This window comes from Colletotrichum fioriniae, assembly GCF_027942845.1.
Source record: "Colletotrichum fioriniae strain IMI 355084 chromosome Unknown scaffold_3, whole genome shotgun sequence".
NCBI lineage: Eukaryota > Fungi > Ascomycota > Sordariomycetes > Glomerellales > Glomerellaceae > Colletotrichum > Colletotrichum fioriniae.
This window is the reverse complement of record NW_027076839.1, coordinates 1,307,215-1,317,256: the sequence shown is the minus strand read 5'-3', so window position 1 is coordinate 1,317,256 and position 10,042 is coordinate 1,307,215. Positions and strand designations below refer to the sequence as shown.

Sequence of the window (10,042 nt, the reverse complement as noted above, 5' to 3'; positions counted from 1 at the left end):
TCGCACTCGAAGCTATCGGATGGAAGTATTACGTTGTATTTGTGGCGACTCTGTTGGATGGTCCGATCGTCATTTATCTCCTCTATCCAGAAAGCCAAAGTCATCAGATAGAAGAAATGACGGCCATCCTCGACGGTGAAGCGGCAAGAGTCACCGATGTTTGATTCGAAGAGGATGTGAAGAATGGATCGTCGACTCAACACAAAGAGGGTGCATAGGCTAAACACAGAAAGATTCATACTGCCAGCGCATTGTATCTCGACATCATGCAACTTTTGCCTTACATGATGTTAGATCGGGTCAACAGTACATCCTCATTCAAAATGTTGTCTTGGTAGATAGCAATGGATGGTCTGTCGCCCGTCAAATGTTGGGATCACTAAGACTCAGCCTTGATTAATGCTATGGCGTCTTCAGGCCCAAATCTCATCAGTGCCTATCAAGAACACGAATGATCCAATCCATGCCTTCCTTACCCTCTTTGAGCCCATATTTGAAGATCAGAGGAAAACAATGCATCTGCCTTTCCCACGACAGCCACTCTCCAGAGACTCCATGCTCCTTGCATTTGTTTCGAAAAGCCACAGCCTCAGGAGCTAGTACGTCGTAGGACCCTGTTACTCCATAAATGCGAACGTTGTGTTGTAAAAAGACCCCAAGATCGGCGTGGGTAGGAGATACTCTGGGGTCATTCAACCCCCAGTCGCAGCATCCATGACTGTCACCTCGATTTCGTTGCAAAGTCTCGCTTGACTCTATACTTGTCTCCCCGGAACACCATGCCTCAGCAGTGGCTTTGATAGATTCGATTGTGTGGAGTGAATCGGATTTCTCCACCACTCTGATCTCTGGGAGTTCATGACGGAGGTCTACGGTAGGGCTGATAGCCATGATAGCAACAGGTGGGTTCGAAACCTCTCTCTTTGAGTGTTTCAACGTGCAAGCTACGAGACTTAGTGCAATGTTACCGCCTGAACTATCACCAGCAACAATAACTCTTTCGCCGGCGTCGTGTGATTCGCTTAGAAGAGAAAGGTATGCTCTTTGAATACGAGGAAATGCAACTGAGACAGGATGTTTCGGCGCGAGAGGTGCGGAGATAATCGTAACTGTTGTGTTGTCGAGCCGTCGGACGAGTTCCATGCAAAAAGTCCAATGATTTTTGCTCGGTGGCATCTGCCATCCTCCCCCAGCAAAGTACACGATTCTTCGTTGACGCCGCGGGCTTGGTTTTCTGTCTTTCTTGCCATCCGATTCTTGGGTGATATCATACAGCCATAGTCCCTCCAATTCCCTCTCTTCTATATGGCACTTTCGTATGTTCTTAGGTGGTGTCAGGCGCTCCGCGTTGGGCGGCAGCTTGGACGGGGATGCTAGCTTAGGCCTAAAGGGTTTGATGGCGACTTGTAGCAGTAGCATCAATAAAGACCGATCGTTTCGTTCATAAAATAAGAATGTTCCTTCAGTTCTCGGCTTATCGTGTGTTTCCATGCTGGAGTTGTAGTGATGCTGCCAAGACGTTAAAGACTGCGTGATGACCGCCGGCGGGAACGCGGCTAACGGGAGCAGACAACAGGACGGCAGAGCCTTCGTGATGATGAAACACTCCACTTAAGCAATCATAAAGGTATTCTTGTGTGTTAAAACGGATCAACGAAGCATGTTGGACATGAGGATGTCGTGGATGATGTGCAAATACCGGTGTGAGGCCTTGCGAGACAACGGCGCGCTAAACCAAAGACGTCATGGCTGCTTTGACGTCACCATTTGAGGGCATCAGCGGCGTGTAGCCATAGCCTACTCTGCGCTCTTGCAACTGAAGTAGAACAAGATTCCACCAAAAGAATTATTGTTTCAAGTCTTACATGCTGATGAAAGTTGTGATTATCTTGACTAGCACTGGAACAACCCCTTCCACGCCTTCTATGCCCTTCTCCTTCTATGCCCTTCTACGCCTGCCCCCGGTTCAAAATGTCAGCCAAAAAGAGTCCAAACCACATGGGAGTTTGGCGGCCTACTGTGTACAATGACTGGCTGAGTTGCTATTGTAACTTAAGTGAAACAAAGCCCAGGAAGGTGTGCTCGTAAAATGGAGGTGCCGCGCCTACCACTGCTGTTGACAAATTTGATCAATTTTCCATAGAGTGGCTTGAATTAGAAAGTCGGAAGGATCGGAGACTTGATGATAATAACAACATACTAATACCTTATCACTTCCTTCAGGCAGTAAATTCAAAGTTCACAGACGCTGCGCATTGTGATTATAGAGTTCGGAATTAACTTGCGACATTTCATATGTGTTGAATAGCACATAACCAACAAGAAAGGAAATCCCTATCCTCGCGAAGAAAGCACCATAGCACGTGTTACTGATTCACCTCACTGATAGCCGGTCCTCCATTTGCTACCGCCTCTCCATTAAGGGGCACCTCTTTCTGACGGTTATCCACGAATCCCCAATCTTTCTTGAGACCATCAAGCCACTCCTTGGAGGAAACTTCTTCTCCACCTGAGCGCAAGCCATCAGCATTGATGCTACCACCTTTGATAACGCGACCGCCGAAAGATCTGAGGAAGGTTATCTTGTTCCATTTGGCCAAGCGTAACCAAGTGTGAGTTTTCTTGCACATGAGGCTTCGCAAGGTGCCACTCATGATTCCGCCTTCGTGCAATGAGTTCCAGCAGTCGTTACAGAAATCAATGTCGTGGCAGTAGAGACAATGGTAAAAGTCCATGTCGGAACCCAATGCTTTCGAACAGTTGTCACACCAAGTTCCACCTGATAGATAGACAACATCAGTCCACTTCAGCAGTGTCTCTCTTATCCTACTGTAATGGCTATTGGTGCTTTCGTCTACGCCTTCTTCAGCTTTGGGCTGGATCTCTTCCAGTGTCCTTAGAGCCATCATGATTTGCAAGTAGGCGGAAGGCTGCCGATGTCCTTGCAGTTTAGCCAACAGCTCTGCTATCACAGCCTTCGATTCGTCGTCCTCAAAGTCAAGAAGATATTCCACGAAATCGAACCCTGAAGTCCAGGGAAGTCGAAGCGAGAACGCGGCCAGAGCATTGGCGTTGTCACCAAGCTGGGCCAAGGTGCAACCCAAGTCGTAATAAGCACTACTGTCGTTGAACTCATATTCGTCCGATAATTGTTCGAAGGCTGAATCTATTCTGGTCTGGAGGACACTTCGAGCAGCGAGATGGTCTTTCTGGAGCATGTAGTAGGAAGCAAGGTGTGAGCTTGAAGACGTAAAGCCAACGGAGCCCTGTATATCGGCGAACCATCTCATGCGTTCGACAAGACGGTGATGTTCCTCCTCCGGAGTATCCGCCAAGACCTCAAAACGATCAGCGCTCAGCAGTGTGGCAGCTAGGTTCCGTTCCGAAATACTGTCTGACTCTATGCTCTTTTCCAAGCATCGAACCCATGCGAGTCGAGCCTCCTCTTTTTGGTGACTGAAATAGTACAGCCAAATACCTCTGTAAATCAGAAGCACCACCTCGTGAATTTGTGTCTCCGCATTTTCCAAGCCCTCTTTCATGGCATCTAGGAAACGATGCAGGACGTCCGTATTTCGTTCTAACAACCTGAAACATCGAAGGAAGGCTTGCTCGAGCGATATGTTGTAATCTGCTGCGGACATTCGAGCAAGGACTCGATGGATCATCGATGATGATCCTTGATCCTTGCTCATGTCAAGCAAACGGCGCAATAGTCGTGTGACCTGCTCGGAGTTCTGGCATTCCAAGCAGAGCTTCAGAGCGTCCAACTGTGAATCGGGACTCTCAGGTGCTCGTTCTGAGGCCTTGTTGGTGTACTCCTCAACCTTCTCGTGGTCTTTGAGGCTACTGTACCACTCTGCAAGCTTGAGATAGGTCGATATTGTTTTGGCCTGGTCTGGGTTGTCCTCACTCTCCATAATAACTAATGCCTTTTCCAACTGTCGGCATGATTCGTTCAGCTTTTCTGGCTTCATATTGGCAAAGCAATGCGCTAGTCCCTCGAGGCATGACTTCTCCGACCCACCAAGCTCAAGAGCTTTGTTGAAAGCTTTCACTCCATCGTCGTTGCGGTCGAGCGACCTCAGTGTTTCTCCCAGTCGTTGATGCCAGAGGGCATCTTTAATGTTGTCTTTGAGAACTTTTGTACACCACTCTTCGACATTTTCGATCGGCGAAACTTCATCGGCAGGAACCTCTTCTGAGACATCCTGCTGGTCTGAGGGCATCGGGGGCTGGATTGGGTTAGTAATCTCGTCCATATCATAGGCATGGGGTGGAGAGACTGGAAAGCTGACCATGGCAAGGTAGCCTTTGATCCATTCGAAAGGCCTCGAAGCCTCCCATTCTTCATTTCGCAGCCACCTCCGAGCGATTGTCTTCATGATTCGTGCCAGCAAAGCCTGATTCGGGTTGCTATCATTCTCAACCTCTTCGAGCCATTCATGATCTCGAGGACCGAGCTTAGCAGTGGCCGCACCGTCGCCAAGCCAGCGTCTAAAAACCATGACATCCTTGGCCTCGCCGTACCAATCAGCATATTCGCAGCTTCTCCAATGCTTCTCAATAACATTAGAGAAAAGCATATGATAAAGGCCTGAACCTATCTCAGATTTCTCATCATTGGTCAACACATCAGTTCCATTGCACTGTTCGAGTGCCTCCAGATGCCTTGGAAGGCAACGCAGCAGGTATGAAGCGATTGCCTTGGTTTGCTCACTGGGCTCATTTGCCAAGAGATTAAAAGTACATCGTACGATCGCCATGTGGCTATCGAGGAAGTTGGCTTTGATGGCGCCCTTCATGTCAGTTCGTTCTCCAAGCTGTTGGAAAATTAGGCTTTCCTGGTTGACCTTTTGTGACAGAGTCCACAGAAAAGTTTGTACCCTATGCAATTCACCCTTGCTTATAGTGATAGTTGCACTGAGCATTTGAGGCTCATCTTTGTGCCCCGGGGCCGCTCTTGGTTTCAAGACTGCCTTGATCATGTCTTCATCCATCTTGGCGAACCCATCTTCATCTAGCTTGATGAGAGGGGCATACTTCCCTTTGAGCTTTTTGCTCAGTCGCAGCATCGATTTTTTCTTGCCACCCAAGAACTACGTTATTTCGCTTGTTAGTTTCGCTCGCATGATTCTATGATATCAACATTCTGCTCACCAATGCCGCCTCTAGGGCTTGAAAATCAAAGTATGAGTACCCGTAGATGACCCACATCAACAGCTCGTTCAACTCTCGAACTTCGGCAGCGTTTAGCTGCTCCTGCAACTGTCGAATGACGGTTCCCGAAAAGTTTTCCTCATTTTTCTTCGAGTCATTGAGTATCCGATTTATTTCTGCTTCTTCGTCTGGGTCGTCTGCCTCTACAACCCTCCGGATACGGTCGATTGACGTTCTCGCTCTCGTAAAATTTCCCTTTACTTTGCTGACCAGTTTCTCCTGAATCATTCCTCTCATTTTGACAGAGTCTTCGTCCAACTCTTGGAATATTTCGTTGTCCTTGAGTTCTGACTCGATGAATCTCTGCATGTCCGCGACGGTGTGGTCCTGAATGTCGAACTTTGTCAAAGCCAGGTCTCTGAGAGAAATGGCTGTTGGCTCCGATCTTGCTGAAACTGCGATTCGGGGCCCAATTTGGCTCTGTCTTGTGCGAGTTTCCGACGACGAAGATGCCAAAATCTCGAAGAAATCCTCTCTTGACTTTTGGAAAGGCTTGGATAGGCCTTCTATTCCATCGATAATGATGAAATGAGTATACTTCTTCCGCGGTGATGCAATGTCTAGGAGGTACCAAAGTTCTCTGGCTGTGGCATTGTTGAGCCTTTTCTCAGCATCGGATTTGTCCAAAGATTTGGACAGTTCCTTGGCATATTGCTCGTCCTGCTCTGCTATCATGTACGCAATACACTTGATTGCTGTCTCAATTGGGCGTTTCTCCTCACCATCTTTGCCTGAAGAGTTCTGGAAGAAATAGGCAGAAACACAACTCCGCGAAGAAGAGTTCGAAGTGTCTACTCCTCGGAGGCTGCGCGCGATGGATGCCAAGAGAGTAGACTTCCCTGTGTTCTGCTCACCGATGACCAGCAATATTTGATTGGCATCCGGGTTCTTGATATCTGCCCACTTGCCATATTCCGGATAATCGTTGTGGTTTTCGTACCATTCCGCAGTGCGAGGAGTACGTTGCGTCGACAATGCTTTGCCGATGTCTTCGGACTTTTTTACCTGCTCTTCGAGGTTCAACTTCTTTTTGATGGTTTTCAGCTCATTCCCCCGTCTCTCTGTCGCATTTCGCGCCTCGTCTCTCCTTTGCATCATCTGAAGTATCTTGCTGACATTCCCCCCTGTTTCCGAAGCCTCATCCAAGAGCTTGGTGATGTCACTCCTACTTTCTAGTACAGTCTTCAAAGCTAACGTGGCCTTTGTTGAGTCGTGATACTTGGAAAGCTCCTGAAATCTTGTGATTGCGTTATCGAGGTCTGATTCCTCAAAAGCAAGTTGCTTTGCGGTGACTTTGAACTTTTGCCATGTCCGCATGGACCGGAGCGATACCGACAAGGCACAAATATCAACAAAGCAAATCATGAGCATGTGTATAGCACGCTTCAGTCTGTAGTCGATCTGATCGAACTGGCTCATGTCGCCATAGATCTCGAAATCCGACAGATTTGGCCACAATGCGTCGAGAAGGCTATCTACCCTATCCCAGAAATTCTCAACTTTCTCGGGGATGTCGAGCAGCATTGCAAAAGCACTGAAGCATATCTTGGACGGTGCAAGAACCTATTTCGTAGTCAGCATATATCCGAAACGTGAAGAACATGCATTGCCAGGAGACGTACCATTTCGGCGCCTTCAGCAACAACGCCTCCAAGGAGCTTCAAGCACCGTAACGTGTTCAGTGTGTATCTTGTCAGCTTATGACGCTTTTCAGACGTGAACGGCGCTTTCTCGGTACTGTTAGAAGGTCTAGCGGCCTCTATTCTTCGAAAACAATCATCCAGGCTTATGCCTGGGTTTCGCTCCAGCTTTCGGCCAGTCTGCTCCTGGAACCTTCCGGAGGCGGCTTCCCACATGTCCACAAAGGACATTTTTTCGTAGTTGGTGGTCATTGCGAATAGAAGTGATGCGGGGAAACTCGAGTTTTCTGATGGCACAATGTACCTATAATGCTGAGGAGAAGGGAAGAAGCTATGGTTGCTCTAGGCTAGTGGTCTCTGATATCCGCCGGCTGCTCAAAAATTTGCTTCAACTCGGGAGCCCTCAACAATTGCAAACAGAGGACGAGGATCGCGCAACAGATCCTCGTCTTATCAGTGATTTCTGCACGCCCAGCCTCTTTCCAAACACGGTTCAATGGGTTCTATTGTCATATATGATATACTTCATGGACTTTTGATCAGCTACGCTGCAAGGGTACGCTCTCCTGTGTATGTTGACAGGGCTTTTGGAAGATATCGTCTGACACCGTTGCCCCAAGAGCTGCAGTACAGACGAATAGAATTGATCCAATGTAGCCACCCATTTTCGTGGTAGCATTGCAGGATAAGCGTGATCAATTGGTGTTGTTACACAAGCGCTAAGCGTACAAGTTGGAGTCTCAAACAGGCTGAGCTGGACGTGGACATCTCAAATTTGTACACTACGAAGATCATGTCAGCCCTGCAGTGGCGTAACAATATTGAGTCGTATTCAGCTAGCTTTAGGCAGGCTGAGTTGAGAATATTTCTTCATGGACCAATCCAGAGAAAGATGGGGCATCCCACGAAACGTTTGCGAAGCAGTAGGCCCTGGCTGAGACGAGATGGGGAACCTCATAACTGGCTGCGAAGGTTCAGGAAAGAACGGAACCTCGACAACTGCTGATTAAGGCATCCTGGCATCTGATGATTAGACAATGTGGTGATATCACCCCTCCATTCAGCGCCAGTTGGTACGAAGGGATGCCCTCACAAATCGACCCAACTCCCCTCCACTCTGATTTTGACCAACCACTTTCATGAACCACACAACAATATTCTGGTAGTTGCCTAGAAGGAAAAGGTTTTCCCACTTATCACACATGAAAGTAGCCGCCCCCACGGGCGGTGTCTGTTCATCCTGTAATCAGGTTCCTATCAGCACGCTGATCCACGATTATGAGACGGGTTTGGCCCAGCGCGTAAAGAAACTTGCGTACATGTACATTGACTTGACTGAGATGATGAGGTATAACTACTGATCATTTCCACTCAAAGTACTCATTTCCATCATGGGCTGAGTTGACGCAGCATTTGCCAATGTTGTTTATCTCCCTGTGGTTGAGGCAACATCCAATCTCCAAGTACGATCGTTCCACACAGTAATAGCCTCTCGATGATTGCATGCCTTAAGCGATAGGCAGACAATCAGCAATTGCACTACTGAGGTGCTCGAGTTGAATGTTTCTTGGTGATTCAATTAGTCGCGACTCTCAGAGTGACATTGACGGTCTCCTCTGTCCGTCACGTTGTCACCTACGGAGAACGTGATCAGCTCCAAGCCTTAAACTTTGAAAAACAGTGACAATTTGACGATTAAGCGAACGGCGACAGCTCTTTCACAGGCGCATACTAAAGTACTTATCATGGGCAATTAGAGGCCGATGACATTGAAGTCAAGACAATCTTGTTCTAGACCCACTGGTACATCCATGACCTTCCCTTCTTCGTCAGTGTGGCAAAGTGTGGCAATCTATGCCGGCACAACTTAGGCGAGGGCAAGAATAGGCGATTTCCCGCAGGACTCTCCATGCATTGCAGTGACAAAGCCGCCAAATTAAGCATATGGGATTTTTCATTAGCGATGACGAAAACCCCCTTTCCGCTGCTGTGAAAACAACAGCGTTCCCACGTGCGTTGCATTTTCTACGTCATTGGCCTGTCTCATGAACCCTGTATCCTTGGCTCTAACAAACCGTCCCCGCACCAACTCATCAACAGTGACAGCGCGGATCCCTGAATTGCAATGCAAAATCTCCAATCTGATCTTTTCCCGTCAAGCCCGTCCAATCCTCGCGTCAGAGCTTCTCACGCCTGTCCCTATGCCGAGCCTTCCTCCCTGCTGGCAGTCCCCGCCACAGAAGACATGGACGTGTTTTTCAGCCCCCTTTCCCTGTAGGAGACGGCCTACCTTGATAGATTGAAGCGGTGTGGGTTTGCCACAGTTGACATACAAAATACTCCAAGCGCGTGGCGTGTTTCTTTGGCGCTACCTTATCTCAAGAGCCGACGATTTATGGCCCAACTTGCAGACAAAGGATTTTGATTCACACATAGCATCAATGTCGAGCAGGTGTTTTTTCGCCCTTGCGGCGCTATCGGTCTTGAGCAGTGCTGCTTGGACTAGCTCCGACAGTTTCGACTACAGCGCCCTTAGCTTGAGGGAAGTTGGCGCCCGCAATACAGAGGTGAATAGCCCATAAACTGAAGTTGGCTTGTCCTACATGCTGAACACGCGACTTTAGGAGTGGAGGATATGGCTCGAAAAAGACGGGGACCCCGTTTCCTTCTGGCATGATGTGCCAGTCTGGCCGGATGAAAGCAACAAGCAAGTGGTGAATCTTGTGGTTGAAGTACCCAGATGGCAAGATGGCAAAATCGAGCTCAAGAGGAGCGAGCCATTGAGTAAGTCTCTTTCGATAGAAAATACTTCATTGAGCTAATGGTCATTATTTCCAGATCCCATCGTTCATGACTCTCTTAATGGCGCTCCTAGATACGTGGAGAATGTGTGGCCACACAAATCGTACCCTTTCATATACGGGTCTATCCCGCAAACATGGGAAAGTCCAAATTACAACCATTCTTTTACTCATCTTTTAGGTGACAACGACCCTGTGGACCTCTTCGACATTGGCCAAGAGTAAGTCACAGGCAGACTCCTGCTTTATCAGGTCTCACATATAGTCAAGGCCGAGAGGCTGACTCCTTATCTAGTCGCGGTCACGTTGGTCAGGTAAAACAAGTCAAGATTCTCGGTGGTCTTGCCTTGGCTGATGTAAGTCCACGACATATTGGATCGT

At 48.2% G+C, this 10,042-nt stretch overlaps 1 protein-coding gene across 1 annotated transcript; it reads right to left on the bottom strand.

Moving 5' to 3' along the window:
* Positions 1-2,366: 2,366 nt before the first annotated feature.
* Positions 2,367-7,091, bottom strand: N0V96_003252 (uncharacterized protein; the record flags this gene model as incomplete). Its single annotated transcript, XM_065756782.1, has 4 exons — positions 2,367-4,559; positions 4,758-5,099; positions 5,161-6,783; positions 6,843-7,091. The coding sequence occupies 4 exons, from the start codon at positions 7,089-7,091 to the stop codon at positions 2,367-2,369; spliced, it is 4,407 nt and encodes a 1,468-aa protein (XP_065614549.1).
* Between the last annotated feature and the right edge of the window lie 2,951 nt (positions 7,092-10,042).